At 40.0% G+C, this 21326-nt stretch overlaps 1 protein-coding gene across 1 annotated transcript in view; it reads left to right on the top strand.

Moving 5' to 3' along the window:
- The first annotated feature begins 1227 nt into the window (after window positions 1-1227).
- The window catches only part of LOC125485403 (DNA-binding protein SATB1-like), a 30347-nt gene continuing 10248 nt past the window's right edge, over window positions 1228-21326 (top strand). Inside the window, exons 1-3 of the mRNA XM_048608037.1 lie at window positions 1228-1334; window positions 3476-3603; window positions 7057-7520. Of these exons, the coding sequence (XP_048463994.1) occupies window positions 1228-1334; window positions 3476-3603; window positions 7057-7520 (699 nt within the window). The remainder of the gene's footprint in view (window positions 1335-3475; window positions 3604-7056; window positions 7521-21326) is intronic.

Here is a 21326-nt window from a genome sequence, read left to right as displayed (position 1 = left end):
TCCCTCATTCTTCTTTGTAGCTCTGCCTTTGCTGTTTCATGAACTCTCTTCTTTACCTCTTGGTGATATTTGTTCTGCAAAGTATGAAGATCTTTCCCCTTCTTGTCAATCATGCTTTGGTTGATGTGATCATTCTTGTTGAACCAGTTTTGGTGTTTTCTGGTCTTGTAGTCAATTGTTTCTTCACAACATGAGATTATGATTGTCTTCACCTCTTTCCACATTTCCTCCACTCATTTAAATTTTTATAAAGATATTGTTGGAAGTTCGCTAGTCTGCTTGGCTTTTGAAGCCACTTAGTGCTGAGCATTTTTATGAACTGTTCCTTTGTTTTCAGCTGCTTCTGGTGGCATTTGATGGACCTTGAGGAGCAGATGAGCCAGTAGTCTTTCCAGCAGTTGACTGCATTGGTCATCACTTTGGTTAATGAGGACATCCTTTAGGTCTCAGCATCAAATGATGACATAGTCAATCAAATGCCAGTGTTGTGATCATGGATGCCTCCAAGAAGTCTTGAACTTGTGTCGTTTTTGATGAAACAATGTGTTGGCGATAACCAGCTGGTGTTCCATACATTTAGTGAGCAGGAGAATCCCATTGGTGCTGTAGTTCCTGACTTCTTTTCCAATGGTTCAGTTTCAGCGTTGGGCGCCCTTTCTAACCCTGGGAGTGAAGTCTTCAAGGAGGATAGTTTTATCTTCCTTAGGGATGTTGGTGACTATGGTGTCCAGGGTGGAGTAGGCGCCCATCATCATGTTCATCTGTGGCATCAAGAGTTGGTGCACAAGCACTCAATGACTGCTGTCTGCTGGTTCATGGCACGTTGTAGATGGAGAGTTGTGAGGCAATCATTGATGCCAGCAGGGAGCTCTGAGTCAGTTGAGTTCATTTTCAACAACAAATCAAGTTCCATGCATCCTGGGCTGATCCTTGAGTTTTCCTCTCCAGGGGAAGGGCAAACCACCGCCTTCTTCCCTCAACTGCCCTTTGTCTGCAATATCAATGTTGAAGTGCCTGAGTTCATCAGCAATCAGGGCAGTTCTTCGTTCTGAATGATTGCTTTGCTCATTGGCCATGAGGGATCATACATTCAAGTATGTTTCACTTTGGTTTTCAGACCACAGGTAGATGAGCCCACTGGATGTGGTTTTCCAGCCAGGTTGGTGAGGGGACAGACTATTTTTAGAGCATGTTTTCTTAACCCCTTCTCCATGTGGGGTAAGCAGAATGGATCCTGAAGAGATCTGTTTGGTCGTGAAGAAAGCTGCTGAAACGCTGTCCTGTTCCGATGCCAAGGCGCAACAACTGAGTCATGCTCCACCGCCTACAAGCCAGTCTGAAGCTAGGGACTTCCATGTCTGACAATCCTGTCTCTATCGTGTGTGTGTGTGTGTGTGTGAGTGAGAGAGACCTCTAAACTTGTGCAGGACATCTTTCAATGTGGGAATGCTGTTGTACATCAACAGACACACAGTGCTTGACAGAATGTTGATCCAGTTCCAGGTAAGGAAACCTCGATGATTGGGGACCTTGGGGATCTCTCTACTACTGCTGTAGCCTTCATCTATCATTGCAGCCACTCATATTACATGAGTATCTTCCACTGGATCACCATTTTGGATTGCACTCTGTCTGGTTCCTCCCCTCCCACTTTACTGTCATGGCTGGCCCTGCCAGGAGTTGGGAATTCCTGATGGAATTGCTTTCGGGATCAAAGAAACACTTAAACCTTTCCACCACAGCAAGGTGACAATCGAAGGTTCCTCATAATCCTCAACTCCTCACTGTCTTCAAAGATCTGTTTATCTCTTCTTTAAATACTTTCTGATCTATCTTTCCCAATTCTCTGTGGTTGAGAATTCCAGACATTCGTTACCCTCTGACAAAAGAAATTCCTTCACATCTCAGTTTTAAATAAATTCTATAACATCCTGTGAAGGAATAAAAATAAAGACGAAACTTGTTTAATCATTTTTGATAAGTCATCCCAGGCAAGTATATCCTTTATTGAATATGTCAAAACTGTACACAGTACACCAGGCTGCCCTCAACAATGCCCTGTTCAGCTATAACAAGACATTGCTGTTTTTAAACTCCAGCCCCTTGCAATAAAGGCCAAAATTCCATTTGTCTTAATTACTTGCTGCATCTGCATGCTGATCTTTTGTGTATCATGCATAAGAAAACCCAGATCCCTCTGCGTTATACTTTTTTGGAGTCTGTTTCCATTTAAATAATACTCTGCCTTTGATTTTTTTCTACCAAAGTGCATGATCCCACACTTTCACACATTAAACTTCATCTGCCAAGTTTTTGCCCACTCACTCAGCCTATCTGTATCCCCTTGCAAATTTCTTGTCCTCATCACAATATGCCCACCCACTTATATTTGTATATTCAGCAAAGTTAGATATATTATACTCTGGCTGCTGCTCTAAGTCATTAGTATAGATAGTAAATAATTGGTTGTTGCAGTCCACTAGTTACATCTTTCCAACCTGAAAAAAGACCCCTCTGTTAATCAATTCTCAATCCATGCCAGACATTACCCTCAATACCATGAGCTGCTATCTTGTGCAATAATCTTTATGTGGCACAATGTAGAATACTTTCTGGAAATCCAAGTGAACTACATATAGTGACTTTCTTTTAACTACCCTTTATATCTTTGACCCACACCGGCATTGTGCCTGGTCAAAGGTTAACAGTTTAGAGTTGCCGTTCACTGTCAACATAATGGCACAGCACCATAAACCAGTGCCTCTCACAATGTACAGTTGCACAGCTGCCATTTCCTTGCACATGCAACTTTACGTTCCATTTGCTCGAAGCCTCATAGCTTATGTCTCCTAATTCATATTCCCCCTTTCAACCCTCTACGTTTCTGCTTCTCTTTCCCCGGTGACCACTTTAGCCCAATGACTTACGATTGTTTAGTGTGGGACCATCACGTACAGAGAAGACTTCAAATGGTTCAAAACATTCAACTTTATTCACCAGCACCAAAAGGAACTGAAATCCATACTCCAGTGTACTGAGCTAGGATTGTGTGGAACACAGTTTCTGGAGTATAGAGTAAGGCTTCCCCCAGACTAATCCAAGCATCGGAACCTTATCTTTAGGAGCTCTACTGTTTGCACCACCTTAAAGAATGGGCTGCATAGTGCCTACATTCAGTCAGAGGTTTCATAATGACATCATCAGCTATGGTTGCAGAGGTCTCCCTAGTAGCCATTCATATAAGACGTCAGGCCTGTCAACCACATCAGGAACATGAAAGTTCTCAAGGTTATATGCTTAATGGTTACATGGAACTTGACTATTGGGTCTTGTTCCAATAAATGCAACACCAGTCATGTCAAAAAGAGACAGGATATTGTAAATGCTGCATGAGTACTGAATCCTGCTCCACCCGACCCACATCATCCATGAAAGGCATCATTAAGCATAAGAGCATGTTTCGTTATACTTATAGATCAAGCTCAGAAGGAACCAGTTCCATGCCCCAGGTTACTGTCGATTGGCTGTATTTGATGGCCCACATTATTGATGTGCCCAAAACAGGATTTCCAGGACCAGTCCTCTACTCTGAGTTTAGCCAAGGCAAGTGATTATCAGGAGGGTAGAAGAAATGCTTCAAGGACATCTTTAAAGCCTCCCTGTAAAAATGCATTATATCTACTGACTCATGGGATAAAAGTTGCTCAAACTGGAGAAGAAATATTTGTATAAGAGACAACCATTTTGGGCTTCTCCAACAAGTGCAGGGAGAGGACATTCACAAACAGCACAAACAAATGAACACTTAATGGAAGAAAGCTTAATTTAGTAGTTCCTAAACTTAAAAGGAACCTGTTACCTCGGTTCATATGCTAAATAAAGCTCAAGGTCTAGACGTCACTAGATTTCTGAAGGTTTATTTCAAATAGTGGAAAGAACATTCAAACACCTAGATGACCCACCTATCCTGTCTTCAGACAACACCTGCCTCATCTGGGGCATTGAGCAAATCCAGCATTGCACTGGATAGTTACCTCAGGACCCACAAATGTGGAATGGAGAGAGTGATCCTCAGGCCCGGGGCACTGCCTGGGAAGATGATGGCAAGAGGACATGCTGTAATTAGACAATGGGATTATGTTGTGAGGGAGTAGAAAGGAAATGTAAAATAAGATCAGTGGCTAAGTGTGAAGATTACAGGCCAGAGAAGTAAGGAAGAAATTATATATGTTTCAAGATTGCAGTTGTTATAGGGAAATGAGAGGATGCAAGTGCAGGTTTAGAGAAGGTAGAACAGTGGGGATTGGTGCATATTTAGAGAGCAGATGGAGTTGTTAAATGATAGAAGTATGATCGGTGGGGTGTGTTGGATAAGGAGAGCATAGTAAGAGGCCAGATGACAGTCAGAAACTCAAGTGTCTAGCAACTCCTGGAAGTGTCTAGTCTCCAGCCAGTGAGACTGATGTTGTTGTCTTGTAAACAGCATCTACTTAATTGAGAGAGTTTGGCAGGAGGAACTGCAGAGAATGTCATAGTTGGAAGGAGTGAATCCAGTACAGTTAGTCTCTTTCTCAATGTAGGCAAAACGAAAGAACTGATCATTGACTTCAGAAAGAAAGGAGGAGAACATGCCTCCATCTACAAAAACAGAACTGAGGCCGAGAGGGTGGAAAGCGTCACATTCCTTGGAGTGACGATAACCGACAACCTGTCCTAGACTTCCCACGTAGATGCGATGGTCAAGAAGGCACAACAACGCCTCTTCTTCCTCAGGTGGCTCAGGAAATTTGGCATGTCCATAAGGTCCCTCATCAACTTCTACAGATGCACCATTGAAAGCGTACTGTCCGGCTGCATAGCGGCCTGGTATGACAACTGCTCTGCCCAGGACCATAAGAAACTACAGAAGGTGGTGTGCACAGCCCAGACCATCCATGGACTTCATTTACATGGCTCACTGCCGCGGAAAGACTGCCAACATCATCAAAGACCCATTGCACCCTGTAGTGATCTCCTACAACCTCTTCTGTCAGCCTGAACACACGCACCATTAGGTTCAGGAAAAGCTTCTTCCCAGCCATTATTAGACTGATGGACTCTCTAACTTCAAATGATGCTGATCTTACTAACATTGATCTCACCTAGTGCACACCCTGTGCAATGTAACCTGTATGCCTCTGTTTAAGTCTTTTTGATCTGTACATCCTTGCTTACTATGATCTGCCTGCACTGCTTGTAAACAAACCTTTTCACTGTACTACGGTACACACGACAATAAGTCAATCAATCAATCAACCCAGACAGAGCAGGGTTTAGATGGACTTCAAATGAGGTTTAGAAGGCACAAAGGAAATTAGAAAGAGTGGGGGAGAAAGAATGGGGAAATGATGTATAGGAGGAAAAGGACAAGGAATGAAAAGGAAGGGAATTTTCAATTTGCTATTTTTGAAAAATGCCATAGCCAGTCTCGGGTCAAGGACCCATGAAGAGCTTCCAGTGCAGGGTAGAAAGACCAAAAATATGCAGCTGAGAGAGTTTGACACAGAATAACGACCAGTGTAGGACAGTACAGTCTACATCATTTTTTAAATAAATGGTTTATTTTTAATCTTTGAAACCTGAAAATAATCCTGGGGGAATTCAAGTAAATTCCGTTCCAGTGGCTGCTGAGCAGGGGCACTCACTGGGTGGGGTGGGGAGAAGAGAACGTTCCTGTGAGATGAACAGTAAGTACCAATATCTGGAAATTTAAAGCACACACAATTACTATTAAAAGCAATAAATAAATGTGAAGGCCTAGAATTTCTACTTCTTGTCTGTGTTTGTGTTCTATTACAACTAATGCAAAAGATTTTAGGACTTTTAAAATAAATTTTAAATGCACATTTTGCTGAGTGCAACTTGAGATTCTATAATCTTTAATGTGGTTAAAAAAAAATCAGACTAGAAGTAGGTGGCTCCCACAAAACAGCTCCTCCCGCCTGGGTAAATTAATTACCATTGGGAGTCTCCACTAATTGTGCCTGTTGCAGACTTTTGGATAGGCTGTAAAAATTTAGCTGAGTCCTTTGGGCTCAAAGACGCCAATAGGAATGTTTTAAAATGTTATGAACGTTGTTTTTAAAATGATTTAAAATGTTTATTTTTTGTGATGAGCCAATCTTCAGAGTTATTCAAACATTTACATGTTGCCGCTCTTAAATATATAAATTAAAACTTAATTAAAGACATTTTTAAAAATAAATTTTAATTTTTAAGCACTGGTTCTTGACAGCTTGGTGTTTTGCTAATGTGTTTGAGCAGAAACTTGGAGGAAAGGGAGCACTCTTTAGCAACTGGTGCAGTTTTAGGTTCAATTTGCACTGGAATTGCTGATTGCATCTAAAGGAGCGACTTTACTCCAAGTGTGAAAATACAGGATAAGAGAACATCAAAGAATTAGATTTGAAATGATGTTATCTCTTCATTTTCCCTTTGCAATCATTCTAACATTTTGATGACTGTGTATAGTTGTCTTCCTTAGTGACTCCTCCGTGGAAGTAAGTTTACCCATTTTCCTCTGATTGGATTCACATATTTTATGCCCCTTCAATTAGGATTTGTTATGACTGTTATTCATATGAGGTATGAACCAAAATGTTACAAAACATTTGCACATATGCAGATATGGTATTGAAGGGTCAGCTTGATGTCATGGTGATGACGGACAAATTGTTAGACACTTTCTGTTAATGTAATATTCCAATCTTGGTAAATTGCAGATATCCCATTTGTAAGAAGGTGCCCCATACAGTTACAGAATTATATGACTAAGATGTAATGCATATGCATGGCCTCTTACCTCTGTGTTATCTTTTATTGGTTGCCTCAAAGAATTGTAGCAAATTTAATACAGTTCTATTAGTTGCAGTAAAGTTCTTAATAATAATCCAAGCTATAATTAATGGCAAAACATAATGAGCATTACATACAGGATTTTTTTTTACTTTTAGGGTATTAATGTTTGTCACTCAAATATATTCATGTTTCTGAAACTTCTTTTCTTTGTTGCTCTAGCTGAAATGGAGACTATGTCTGAACTGTCTGTTTCTCAGCAAGGGACAAATCATGTTAACTTTGGATCACAAACAGTTCCTGGAAATGGTACTGAACTGCCCCAGCCACCATCACCTGCCCAGCTTCCTCATAGTGGTCAGCCTGCTACTAGGCCCCAACTTTCCAATTTGCATCCTGGACTTGTTTCTGCACCTCTTAGCCCACAGCTGGTGAATCAGCAGCTGGTTATGGCCCAGATATTAAATCAACAATTTGCTGTCAACAGACTCTTGGCACAGCAATCTCTAAATCAGCAATACCTGAACCACCCTCCTGTCAATCGGACCATGAATAAACCATTAGAACAACAAACTTCATCAAATGCTGAAGTGTCTTCCGAAATCTACCAGTGGGTTCGTGATGAGTTGAAGCGAGCTGGCATCTCCCAGGCTGTGTTCGCACGTGTGGCTTTTAACCGAACTCAGGTAAGACCAAAACCACCTTCCCCATTGTATATTTAGCATTGCTGGTGAAGCCATTGCTAGGGTCTACAGGATCATCGCATTTGATTCAGTTTAATTTGTGATGAGCTAATGTTGAGAAACTCCTTAATTTTCTGAAAGTTACAGCAGACTACAGACCTTTGTGGAATCGTTGATATTCTGTGAATCAATGTACTTATTTTGAAAGATATAAAACTTGGCAGCCAATTTATCGTGCACATTTACAGACAACATTAATGTATTGCTGGCAAGATATTTATGATTATATTTCTGAAGGACTAACAACATTTATTTCACATTCTTTTGCAATTTATTTACACTTGTGTAACTTGTTAGAAAAAGTAAAGATTTATAAATCAGTTTGAGCTATTCTAGTACTACTACACAGAACTAATAACCATATTTTTTTTATGTGCAATGCCCTGATTATTAGCTAGGATGCTTTCTAGTTCCTTATACTAACCTGTTTAAAAGTATTTTTACTTCATGTCTGAGTTAATGTTGTTAGTTTGTAATCCAGTTAAAGATACCTGAAAAATGTAGTACATGGTCTTAGAGATAAATATTCCTCCCCACTTTTTGTTACTTTATTAGTAACACCAAAATATGCAAAGAAAGTGATTGGGACATTTTAGTGGGAAATGTTCACAAAGAATAATAATAACTCATGAAGCCTACAAAAAAAATCCACAGATATTTATTCTCACATGTAGCTAAGTGTTTTGATTTAAATGTTTTCTTAGCCTTGGTTATAATTCAGAGCTGTTGGAAATTACAAGTTCCTTTGAGGATTCAAATTTTAACTTGTGAATATTTTTGGCATAAAATGCTGAGCAACTAAATCAGTTTTATTTTTGGCTTATTTTCACAAAGGATAAGGTGTAATTACTGTGTAATTACTTAAAAATATTTTTAAATTATAAAATCTTATAAAATATTATAAATAAAATATTATAAAAATATTTTTAAAATATATCACTGAAATTCACATTTTGGGAATATGTTATTTTTAGGATTGTAGAAAATGCTGATACCTGGGTACAGTCAAAAGGAAGTAATCTCTTTGAATGTTTCAGATACCATTGTAAATGTTGAGTGCAAAGCTCATGGAGTTTATATCAACCATTGCAGTCTATTGACGAATTACTTTGAAATCATTTTCATGTATCTGATACTTTAAATAATTTATGCTGTATCCTTCATGGAATGAGGCAAGCTTATTGCAATTGTGCCTTTTCTTTGGTTGAGGCTGATGTCATAGTGGACATTGTTGGTTTGCCCTTTCCAGTGACAATGTAATGAAATCTTTATTGAGGAACTAATGATGGTGGTAATATTGTTACAAATTTGCTGAGTGATGTTTTATAATTGATTACCAGAAAATGACAACAGTGTATGTCTCAAATCATGTCACATTATTTTAGCAAATGTGGCAAGATATAGAGAGCGATTAGAGCTGAATTTAACTGAGAGTAGAGGCAGGTTTGGGACATGTGACAAAAATGTATTCCCCAATCGAAACCACCCACCCATTTCAACAATCTATGAAAGCAAGAGTTCAGGTAGCTGCTTTGAATAGGATATTTGATGCAAGTCTCATTACATACAGCCCTTAGACCTTTACAGTTGCCAGCCTGCTTTCCTGAGATGTGGGGAACCTGGCAATTTCCATGAGGCAAGGACTGAGTAGATTCTGGAGAGAAGCGTCGCCTTCTAGGCCCAAGTGCATGCTTTAGGAGCCTCCATGATCGGTGCCTACCCCAACAGCCTTGACAAAACCACTCATCTTCACACTTCCCCTAAGCTCAACCACATTTCAATAAGATCACCTACATGCTTCTAGACTCCAATGCATACTGGCCCAAACTACTCAACCTTTCCTCATTTTTGGCAGCAGCATTATGAACCTTCGCCAATGCCAATTTATCTTTCCTCAGATAAGAGGCTAAAAACTGTTCAGAGTATTCCAGCTACAGTCTGACGAGTGCCTTGTATAATTTGAGCAAAACCTCCCTACTTTTATACACTATTCTCCTTGAAATAAAGGCAAACATTTCGCTTGTCTTCCCTAATACTTGCTGAACTTGGATGCTAGCTTTTTGTGATTCATCGACAAGGACTCCCAAATTCCTCTGTTCCATATTATTCTGAAATATTTCCCCATTTAGATAATATTCAGCTCCTCTATTCTTCCTACCAACGTGTGGAATCTGATATTTTCATTTATCATATTGCATCTGCCAAGTTTTTTGCTCACTCCTTTAACTCATCTATATCCTTCTGCAGACACCATGCATTATCCTCACCACTTGACTTGCCACCTATTTTTGCGTTATCTGTAAACTTGGCGATAATACATTAACTTTCCTCATCCAAGTCTTTAATATATATTGTAAGTAGTTGTGGGCCCTAGCACTGATACCTGTGGCACACCACTAGTTACAGGTTGCCATCTTGAAAATGCCCCTTATTCCAATTCTCTGGCTTCTATTAGTTAGCTAATCCGCTATTAATGCTAACATACTGCCTCCAACACCATGCTGTCATATCTTATCAAGAAGCCTGCTATCTGATACTTTATCAAATACCTTTTGAAAATCCACATTTACTGACTTGCCTTTATTTATCTTCACATTGATTTATTAAATTTGACAAGTATGACATACCCCTCATGAAGCCATGCTGGCTTTCCTTGGTTATCTTATGTATTTCTAAATTCTGTGCCAATACTTTTCGTATAATAGACTCTAATATTATCCCAATAACTGATGGTACACTAGCTAGTCTACAGTTACCTGTCTTTTTGTCTCCCCTCTGTAAATAGAGGTGTAACATTGGCAGTTTTCCAATCCTGTGGGAGATTTCCAGAATCTAAGGATTCTTGGAAGATTAATACCAGTGCATTTACAATCTCTGTAGCTACTTAATTTATTATCCTGAGATGCATCTCTTCAGGTCCAAGGGACTTATTAATCTTTAGCCAAATTATTTTCTCAAGAACTTTCTCTAGTGAGAGTTATTGTGTTTATTTTCTCTCCTCCTTTTGCTCCTTGACTATTCGGTAATTTTGGAATGGTGTTAGTATCATCTAATGTGAAGACTGATGCAAAGTATTTATTCAACTTCTCAGTTACACCTCAGTTCCCATCCACATTGCCTTCAAATGTCCTGTGACATACCTTTGTTTAACATAATTCAACATGAATGTTTAATTCTGCCACAAGATGCTTTCTTGCGTTATCTGACATTTGCCGTTTCAAGGATATGACTGCAGGTATAGAGTTGACATCATTCGTCAACATTATACAAATTACAACTTTATGCTTGTAATAATTTATGGTGTTTTCTAGATGTCTGTCATGCTTAATGTTAGCAAGTTATGGCACTGCACAGCCATTTTCAATCATTGCTGTGAAGCTAATTAGACAAACAAATGCAGATTATCGCAAATTGTGTAATAAAACCAAAAAAGTGACAAAATAAACGTACAAAAATGTGTTCTAAAATAATAATTGAATTCATCTATTCCTATATTTTAAAATAGAAATCAATTTTACAATGGGAAGAAAATCTTGTAATTATGTAGACTGTTTCATGTCACCATTCCTTCACTGTCACTGGGTCAAAATTGTGGAATTCCCTCTCTAATGGCATTTTGGGTCTAAATATAGCACGTGGACTGCAGTGGTTCAAGAAGGCAGCTAGAGATGGGCAAAAAGTGCTGGCCCAGCCAGTGACACCCATGTCCCACAAGAGAATACAGAAAACTATCAATAGCCTAGGGGTTGCCATTGATCAGAAACTGAACTGGACCAGTCACATAAGTGCTGTGTCTGTGAGAGCAAGTCAGAGGCTAGGAATTCTGTGGTGAATAATTCGCCTCCTTTCTTCCAGTGTTTAAAAGGCACAAGTCAGGAGTGATGGAATACTCTCCACTTGTTGGTGGGTGCAGTTTCAGCAACTGTCAAGAAGCTTGGTACCATCTGGGACAAAACAGCCCATTTGATTAGCACCCAAACTTTAACATGCACTCTGTTCACTGCCAATCTACAGTGGAAAAGTGTGTACTATCTATTAAACAAAATACAATAATCATCAAGGCTCCTCTAAATTCAAAATCCACAAACACTAATATCGAGAAGGACAAGGGCAATAAATCCAAGGGAACACTACCGAGTTCTCCGAAAAGCTACACATGATTCTGACTTGGATCATGTAACTGTTCCTTCATAGTAGCTCTGTCAAAATCCTTAAGCTCCATTCCAAGCAGGACTGTGACTTTCAAGAAGCCAGCTCACCTCCACCTTCTCAACAGCAATTAATGATGGACAACAAATGCTGGTCCAACCAACAATGTGCCATATCCTGTGAATGACATAAAAAATGTAACAACAAAAGAAACAGTGACGAGATAAGTGACCAGTTGACGTATCAAAGAGATGTCACTTGATTGATAAAGGTTGCCAGGATGCGAGGACAACCCCTCTGCTGTTTTTTCAAATCATGTCTGGGAATGTTTTACATCCATTTGACAAGATAAATGGAGCTTGGTTTAGTATGTCATGCATGAGATAGCACCAACCATGGTGTGATAGGTCTTCAAATATTATTCTCCTGAATTAATACCTATCTATTATTTAGAAGCTAAATATTGAGTGAGTATAATACAGAATTCAAACTGTGATAGTAACTGTTATACCTGTGGATGGCTCTGTGATTGGCACCTACAGTGTTAAATGCATGTCTTGTAACACTGTACAAAATCTTCTATCTGTTGTATTGAGTCAATGAGATTTGCTGTCCATTACAATACTAAAATATGGGATCAGTTTTCCCTCTCAGGGTGAAAAGGAGAGGTTAGAACCATAGATAGTAGGAACTGCAGATGCTGGAGAATCCGAGACAACAAGGTGCAAGGCTGGATGAACACAGCAGGCCAAGCAGCATCATAGGAGCAGAGAGGCTGACGTTTCGGGTTAGAACCATGCTTGGAAACTGTCCTGTGCCCTGATATTCATGGGGTCTATCCATTGTTGGCCAGAGTGCTTCCATCCTAGTAAAGATAATGGCAGGCTCTCAAAGATAGAGCATGCTCAGAGGCCTTCTAGCTAAGAAGCAGATGCAGATTCAGTAGAAAGTAAGTGAGGGCCAGGGTGCATCAAAATGAAGCTGCCCTTTCACAATTTTAAACGTGAATTTTAAAATAGGCTACTTTGCAGTCTGACTACCATAGTAGCGGAGGAGCCCCTCTATAGGATGTCCTCTACCCAGGCAGGAAGGGAAAGCTTAGTATATTTTCCTTGAGATCACTGTGCTCCTCCAGAGCTCTACTGCCCACATCCCGTATCAAATAGAAAAAAATTCAAGTTTCTGGAATTCAGCGCCAAAACCACTTCTCACTCGGTGCACACCCTCACCCAGTGATCAGGAATTTAGGGCTGGAAAACACTGGCAACATATTTCTTCACAAAGCCCTATCCGTGATGACAGTTGTAGATATAGTAAACAAAATTGCAACATCAATCTTTCTAAATGGTTCAAAATTTTGCTACAACTCCATACAGAGGCAATCCTCTCCTACTGAAGATGTAAAATGGACAGTATACCAGTACTTCTGGTGACACTATTTTCTTGTCGTCATGCTAGTCTTGGGTATTCGGACTCTCGGATAGTGTTCAAAGATGTACATAGTGTTAAATGCTATGTTCATGCTTCTGAGTGATGTAGATGTCTATTCATCTTTTGCACTTAGAGACGCTGAAGGCAACATTTCCATTTCTGCTAATTGTAGGATCTTCAGTGATGTGACTTTCTGTTATTCCTTCAGGGGACATGGGCGTAACTGGCTGAGCCAGCTTTTATTGCCCATCCCTAGTTGTACTTGACAAGGTGGTGGTGAGCTGCCATCTTGAACTGCTGCAGTCCATTTGGTGTTGGTAGACCCACAATGCTGTTAGGAAGTGAGTTCCAGGATTTTGATCCAGTGACACTGAAGAAATGGTAATTATTTCCAAGTCAGGATGGTGAATAGCTTGGAGGGGAACTTGCAGCTGGTGGTGTTCCCATGTATCTGCTGCCCTTGTCCTTCGAAATAGCAGTAGTTGTTGATTTGGACGGTGCTGTCTAAAGAACCTTGGTGAATTTCTGAGGTACATCTTATTGATGTGTCATGTGACTGTTACTTGTCACTTATTACCCCAAGTCTGGATATTATGCAGGGGCTTGCTGCATTTAGACATTGTAAAGACTGTACAGGTTTATTTTCTGTATTTTTGATCATGGACTAAAATGGGAAAAGCATTGTTTTAAAATCAAGGACTATGAAAGAAATTGCTGCACTTTTTAAAATGAAGTTACTGAAACTCGGTACATATGTTGTTGACACTACAGCTTTGTTCAAGTAGTAGAGGAAGATGTTTGTAGATGGCCCAACATCGAGGTATGTGTGTGGGTTTCCTCCGTGTGCTCCGGTTTCCTCCCACAGTCCAAAAATGTGCAGGCTAGGTGGATTGGCCATGCTAAATTGCCCATAGTACCCAGTGATGGTTAGGTTAGGTGGGTTAGACATGGGAAATTAGGGGAATGGGTCTGGGTGGGATGCTCTTCGGAGGGGCAGTGTGGACTTGTTGGGCCAAATGGCCTGTTTCCACAATGTAGGGATTCTATGATTCTATGAGAAGTTGCAGGAAAAGCTCAGCAGGTCTGGCAGCATCTGTGGAGAGAAAACAGAGCTAATGCGTTGAGTTCCATGATCCTCAGAACTTTCTTCAGAACCCCTTCTGAAGAAGGGTCACTGGAACCGAACCGAAAACTCTGTTTTCTGTCCACAGATGCTGCTAGACCTGCTGAGTTTCTCCAGCAAGTTGTGTTTTTGTTTGTTCCAGTTGCTATAAGCTGTAGCGTTTAGCCATTAACAAAGAGACTATGATGTTAGTATACCGATTGCCGAGTGCCTTCAGCAAAGAAGCGAAAGAACCTGGAAAAAGGATATCCGAAGAACAGGTAAGCAAAGGAAACATCTCAACAAACCCTTTGAGCTGGTGCTAGTGAACTATGTTTCTGAAGAAGGATCTAGGCCCGAAACGTCAGCCTTCCTCCTCCTCTGATGCTGCTTGGCCTGCTGTGTTAATCCAGCTCTACACCTTGTTATCTCTTTGTTTCCATTCTGTTTTTCCTCCACCCATAAAATGATTTTTTTTATTGTTCCTGTCTAAATGTGTGTAAGGGTTTTAAAAGGGAGTTAGAGTTTTAACTAGTAGAGCCATATATTGATATTGCATAGCTGTTTACTTGTGATTAAAGATTACTTGTTTGTAATAAATAGTAGTTTTGGTTAATTACATGTTTCTAGTCAGTGTTTTCTGTTAACTTGATAACAACAGACAGATAAATTGGGAACTTTGCGTGTTTTTATTTAATCATTTTGTGTCCCAGGGGTAGTGGGACTTGAAATTCAGTGCACTTTTCCAAAAGGTTATATCAACATGCACTGCACCAGTGTCTGAGGAGTCATGAATGGTGCTGCACATTGAGCAATCATCACCCCACTTCTGACCATATGACAAAGGGAAGTTCATTGATGAAACAGTTGGAGACAGTTGGGGTCAGTACAGTGTGAAGCTGGAAGAACACAGCAGGTCATGCAGCATCACAGGAGTGGAAAATGCTGACGTCTCGGGCCGGGACCCTTCATCAGGACTGGGGAGGGGGAAGGGAGCTCAGAAATAAAATTGGGTTTGGGGCTGGGTGAAGACAGGTGGGGTGGTGATAGGTGAATGCACGTCGGGGGTTGTGGAGATTGGTAAATGGGAAGGGTGGGGTAGATAGGTCAAGAAGGCAGGGATGAGAGGGAGGGCTGAACATGGGATGAGGCTGGGAGTAGGGAGATTTTGAAGCTGTGTTGAATTCTATGTTGAGGTCATTGGGCTGTCAACTCCTGAAGTGAATATAAGGTTTTGTTCCTCCAATTTTCGTGTGGCCTTATGTGACATTGGAGGAGGCCCAGGATGGACATGTCACCAAGGAAGTGGGAGGCCAAGTTGAACTGGCAACCGGAAGGTGGTGTTGACTGGAGCATACAGAGCACAGATGCTCCACGAATCTGTCACCAAGTTTGCGCCTGGTCTGTCTGGTGTAGAGGAGACCAGATTGGGAGCAACGAATGCAGTAGACCAGGTTAGAAGACATACAGGTGAATCCCTGTTGGAATGATTGTTTGGGGCATTGGATGGAGGTGAGAGGGGGTGTAGGGGCAGGTATTGCACTTCCTGCAGTTGCAGGGAAAGGTGGTGGGGTTGGTGGGGAGTGTGGAGCAGACGAGGGCGTCACGGAGAGAGTGGTCCCTGCAGAAAGCAGATAGGGGTGTGGAGGGGAATAGTTAGACCTAAGACACTACCCTCAGGAAATCCTGCAGAGATTACCTGGAACTGAGGTGATTGACACCCAGCACCTACAATCATCCTCTTTTGTGCTCGGTATGAAATTAACCAGGAGAGCTATCCATCTAAACCCATTGGCTGTAGTTTGTTAGAGCTCCTCGACATCACAATCAGTCAAATGAGGCTCACAGTCAAGGGCTGTCAGTCTCACCTCCCCTCTATCCATGTTTGAACCAAGGCTGAAATGAGGTTAGGAGTTGATTGGCACAGGCAAAACCCAAACTAGCTGTCACTGAGCAGCTTATTGTGAAACCACTACTACTTGATAGCCCTTCTGTTGATGACTCCTTAGGTCATTTTACTGATAATCAAGAACAGGTGGATGGGATGGTAACTGACCAGGTTGGATTTGTCCTTTTCGTGCACGGTTTATACCTGGGTAATCTTTGACACTGTTCAGGTAGATGCTAATATTGTAGCTGTACTGGAATAGATTAGTTAGGGGCATGGCTAGTTCTGCAGCACAAATCTTTAGGGCTATTGCTGGAATATTGCCAGGCCCCAAAGCTTGTGCAGAATCCAGTGGCTTCAGCCATTTCTTGATATCACATGGAATTGAACCGACTGAAGATTGTCATCTGTGATGCTGGGCAGCTCCAGAGGAGGCTAAGATGGATAATCTACTTGTGGCTGAAAATTGTTGCAAATAGTTCAGCCTTATCTTTTGCACTAAAGTGCTAGGTTACCCATCATTGAAGTTGATGATTTTTCTTTTTATTCACTCATGGGATGTAGACATTACTGGCAGGGCCAGCATTTATTGCCCATCCTTAGTTGTTCTTGAGAATTGACAGTGAGCTGCCTTCTTGAATTGCTGCAGTCTATTTGGTAATGTTGATATTTTGGAGCAGCCTCCTTCAATGAACCATTTAATTATCCACCACCATTCACGAATGTATGTGGTAAACTGCTCAGTTGACTCGGTGGCACTTGTTTGGTTCAGGATAACACCAGAAGAGTGAGTTTGATTCTTGTTCTGGCTGAGGTAGACTTGCAGCTTTCCTCCTTGACCTCCCCCTGAGAGTTGAGGACTCTCACAAACCACTGCTGACAAAAACACTGCCAACAAAATGGCTCAAAATGAAAGATTAGAAGATAATGAACCAAGGACCTGCCTTTGGGCAGGGCACACATGGACTTGAATGAATAACAATTAATGTAAAAAAAGTTATTGCTGCTAAACAATGGACAAAAAGCTTGGATAGGAATGTATTTGGAAAACACGAGAGTTATTACACTGTTATTAGGTACCCTCTCCCCTCCCTCACAGTGTTCCACTGATTCTTGTTAAAACATGCACCTTACTATAACACATTATTTGGATAGTTTCCAAGTAGTGCATTATAGCAATGGTATGCTGTACATGCTTAGTAAATTTTATCCTTCAAACAATTAGCAATTTTTCATGCTTTTGATTTTCAGCTATTTTGAATTAAACCTCTTTAATGTGCATCAAAAAGTTAGCACAGACCTGCTGCCAGTCACATGTAACCTGGGAGATGCAAACTAACTGGTGGTTTAAGTCAGGCATTTATTTCCCCTTCCCCTGTCAAATGCTTTAATATAAAACTGCATTATCTCACAGCAAAGGGTTTGTTTTTCTGATTTGATTAAAAATGTTTAAAATTCTGAATTTACGTTTGCTTTTCATCCTTGGGTAGACTGATGTTGCCAGGGTTGGTAAAATACACAAAAACAACTTATTCCAAACCGAAATTCATGCATCCAGAGCTGATTGAGAAGACGTGGGCCAATTTCTCCCTCGAGTGCAATGCACAAAGCTCTGTTAGTTAACATGTTGGTATTTCTTGACTTTCCATGGAGAAATAAATGCCCAGGGAATGTCTGCTCCATCATGTTTATCCTTCAACACATGAACACTTTCCTTTTCAATTGACTCTTGTCCATATGCTCACAGCAACGTTGGGCTTTTGTGCATTTCTCCATAACAGGCACAATCAATCTAGCCATAGATAAAACAACCCTCTGTTCACTGTTTGGAAAATGAACTTTTTTGTTAGCTCCTGTTGTGATAGCTTATGCTGATGACCAGCTCCCAGACCTTTTTACTGTACTTATAGGAGATTGGGAATGTCCAAGATTGGCCTGGGCTAACCAAATCTGCAGTTTCAATTTTCTTTAATTTAAAAATCAAATGGTCTCACACTTCCTAACTTTACATTTCTGTTGTTTTTTTTTCCATTCTGTGCTCAATGTTGTTTAACTTAAATATACGACTCTCTATTCCTCTGTAGTTCTTGTGATAGGGAATTCTGTAACCCAAAATTGGAGACGCGGGGCTGGATTTTCACAGGTTTGGACCAACTCTGGAGGCCTTCAGAAATGTGAGTGGATGCAGATGTCCACCCCTATTTGTGGCAAATGGCTACTGGGTGGTTCAGGACAGCACCAGCAGAGTGAGTTTGATGTCCTTTCTGGCTGAGATAGACTCGGAACATGCCTACTCATCCTGCCGCTGACAGTGGGAAGCTATGGCAAACCACCACTAACAAAACACTGCCAAGGAAGTGGCTTAGGATGTATCATCGGCAGATAATGATCCAAGGATCTGTCTTTGGGCAATGTACACAGAAATTAATGAATGATTTTTTTTTTTTTGCTGATGGAGGGAGAGGTGGTGTGTAAATCAAAGTTCAACAGGGCTATTTTGCTTTTCCAGTGGCTTTAGCCTTTAGTATGGAAATCACAGATTTATGGAGGAGGTATAAACACTTATGAATTGTAGAAGAAGTCTGTTTAAGTGTGATTATCTTGAGGTTATGTAGTTACCCATTCTTCAAGATGGAGTAAAACAAGCTGCAGCTGTCATTTAGAATTAAAAAGCAAATATCTGCAGTTACAGTGCATTTATTGACAGATCATCCGGTTCAGCTGTGAAAAAAATACTGATCCTGCAGTTGCAAATGCTGACCTTCACTGTCGGCAAGGCAGATATCACAGCTAAACTCATTATGAATGCTTGATTAAGTTTCAAAAGCTCCAAACCACTTGTCTTTGTGAGTAGTGATAGTGTTGAATTTGCATTTTGATTGAGTTTTAAGAGGCTGCTAAAGGATTAAATGTCTTTGATATCGTTAGTGAATAGAAGTTTATTTGCTTTTTCAGGAGATTGACTGACCACTCGAATCATTTAAAAAATTGAAATGGTTTTCATAAATGAGAATTTCTTTTTTCCCCTATCAGACATGTATAACTGAGAGTTGTCTTAGATTGCTAGAAATTCTGTATTCATCTCCAAATTTGAGGTCTGTCCATAGGAAGTACTGAATGAGTAGTTATGAAGGTTTCATTGAGGTATGGGAGCATAACAATATGGAGGTGATATGGGAGTATGAGGAAGCATGGGTGCATGGTTGGAATGGGTGGGTGAGGATTTCTAACAATCTTTCCTCAGCATTCATCCATATCCATGGTCATCTTTTGTGGACCTGACTCAATTGTTCCTCAAACCCCTCTCTCCGAGAGCAAAATTTTTAAGAGCAGAGTGATTACAATGAAGTCAGGTCTGCTGTGTCAGGAAGTTTTCCACCTCAAAATGGCATAATTCCAGCCAATGATCCCAAACACTACATTTTACTTCACACAGGTTTAAGCTTATTACGTTATATTAACCATATCGTCACTAAATCATTTTGGAATAGTGGCCAAGAGTACTTTCAACATTTGCAAAGTATATTTAATGTGTTGTGCATAGTTAACAATTTATTCAGTAAATTTTTTAAATTTGTGAAATGGAAATAGTCTATCCTCGTAGGAAAGTCATTGATTTATATAAGCACTTGGATATTAGCCTGTGATTTATTTTATAATACAACTGACTTAATGAATGATGTGCTTAGTTTAGATGTATGATTAAAATTGTTTTAAAATAGATATTTGAGCATAATGGTTGGGACTCTTGTTAATGGTGAACCTAATTGATGGTGATGGTTTTGAATAGCATACCATATAACAATATGAAAAATTTTGTTTATTACCATTGTACAGTAATGTCTGGAACTGATACACTGATCATAATGGTATAATATTGTCATGGCATATTATGAAATGTTTCATTTCTGTAGTGAATAAAGTCTGTGTGACAATTCCAACTAAATATGCACTCCTCACAGCACTGAAATTACCAGACAGTACATCCGGAAAACATTCCAACAATGGTATTGCCAGCTGTAAAGTAGAAATGGTAGGAAATCAGGGCAGAAGTTATTTTGGTGTTAAGGCTTTAACAATAATTCACTAAATTAATAAAGAATAATTTATAAGTTTGCCCAATTTATGTGACATCAAAAAGTTGAAAACTGTCAAGACAAAAAACATATACATATATGTATGTATATATTATATGTCAAACTCTTTGAAAATGAAGTTTGTATTCACTTTTTTGCCAGATTACCTTATGAAAAACATTCTCAATCCACAAAGTAGACGTACAATTCTTGAAGGTGTTCTATGCTTCTTTTCCTTTACACTGCCATTATTTCTATAGCCTGTTCAGTTCATGTCCTTTCCTGAATCTGAATTGATCACAGCCATTGTCATGATTTCCTTCAGTTTACAATCTACCTGCTAGGCTCTTTTAACGTTAGCTTGGGTGCATATAAAATCAAAACTAGGGTGCATTGCATTTCACAATTTTTTTCATGTTTGCATTTTCCTCCAATGGTATCATTGAGATTCTCATAAAATATTCCACCATTCTCCATATTGTATATCTCCTTAGACAAGTTGATCAGTTCTTCTGTTGCCTTTTCTCCAAGCTGTTTTATTATTTCTTTGATGATTCAATCAAATCCCTTTACTTTTCCTGTCTTCATTTATTCTGTGGAGGAAGATCAGGAGATCCTGAATCACTCTGGCAAATCTCTTCTATCCCCAGTTCTAAATCAGTTGGCTTGCCATCTTTGTCATAAAATAGAAACAACAACTTCTACTTACATGGAACCTTTAACATAATGAAATGTTCCAAGGCAATTGACCAAATGCTTGGCAAAAAGGTAGGTTTTAAGAAGTGCCCTAAATTAGGCAAGTGTGGTAGGGAGAAGGAGAGATGCCGTATGGGAAGACCTCGTCTAGGCATTTAAAGCATGGCCACCAATAGTAATGTAATTACGATTAAGACTACATGAAAGACAAAATTTGACAGCACAGTATCTCAGATAGGTGCGGAGTTGGAGATTACTGAGACAAGGAGAGTCAAGGCCACGGAGAAAATTGAAAATGAAGATGAAAATTTTAAAATCAAGACATTGCTTGCATGGGGGCTAATGTAGATCAGTGAGTGTGGTGAGATAAGGGAACGTGACTTGCTGTGCGTAAAGACGCATGCAGT

Source organism: Rhincodon typus, chromosome 2 (assembly GCF_021869965.1).
Source record: "Rhincodon typus isolate 14 chromosome 2, sRhiTyp1.1, whole genome shotgun sequence".
Lineage (NCBI taxonomy): Eukaryota > Metazoa > Chordata > Chondrichthyes > Orectolobiformes > Rhincodontidae > Rhincodon > Rhincodon typus.
This window is presented reverse-complemented; position numbering and strand designations above follow the sequence as displayed.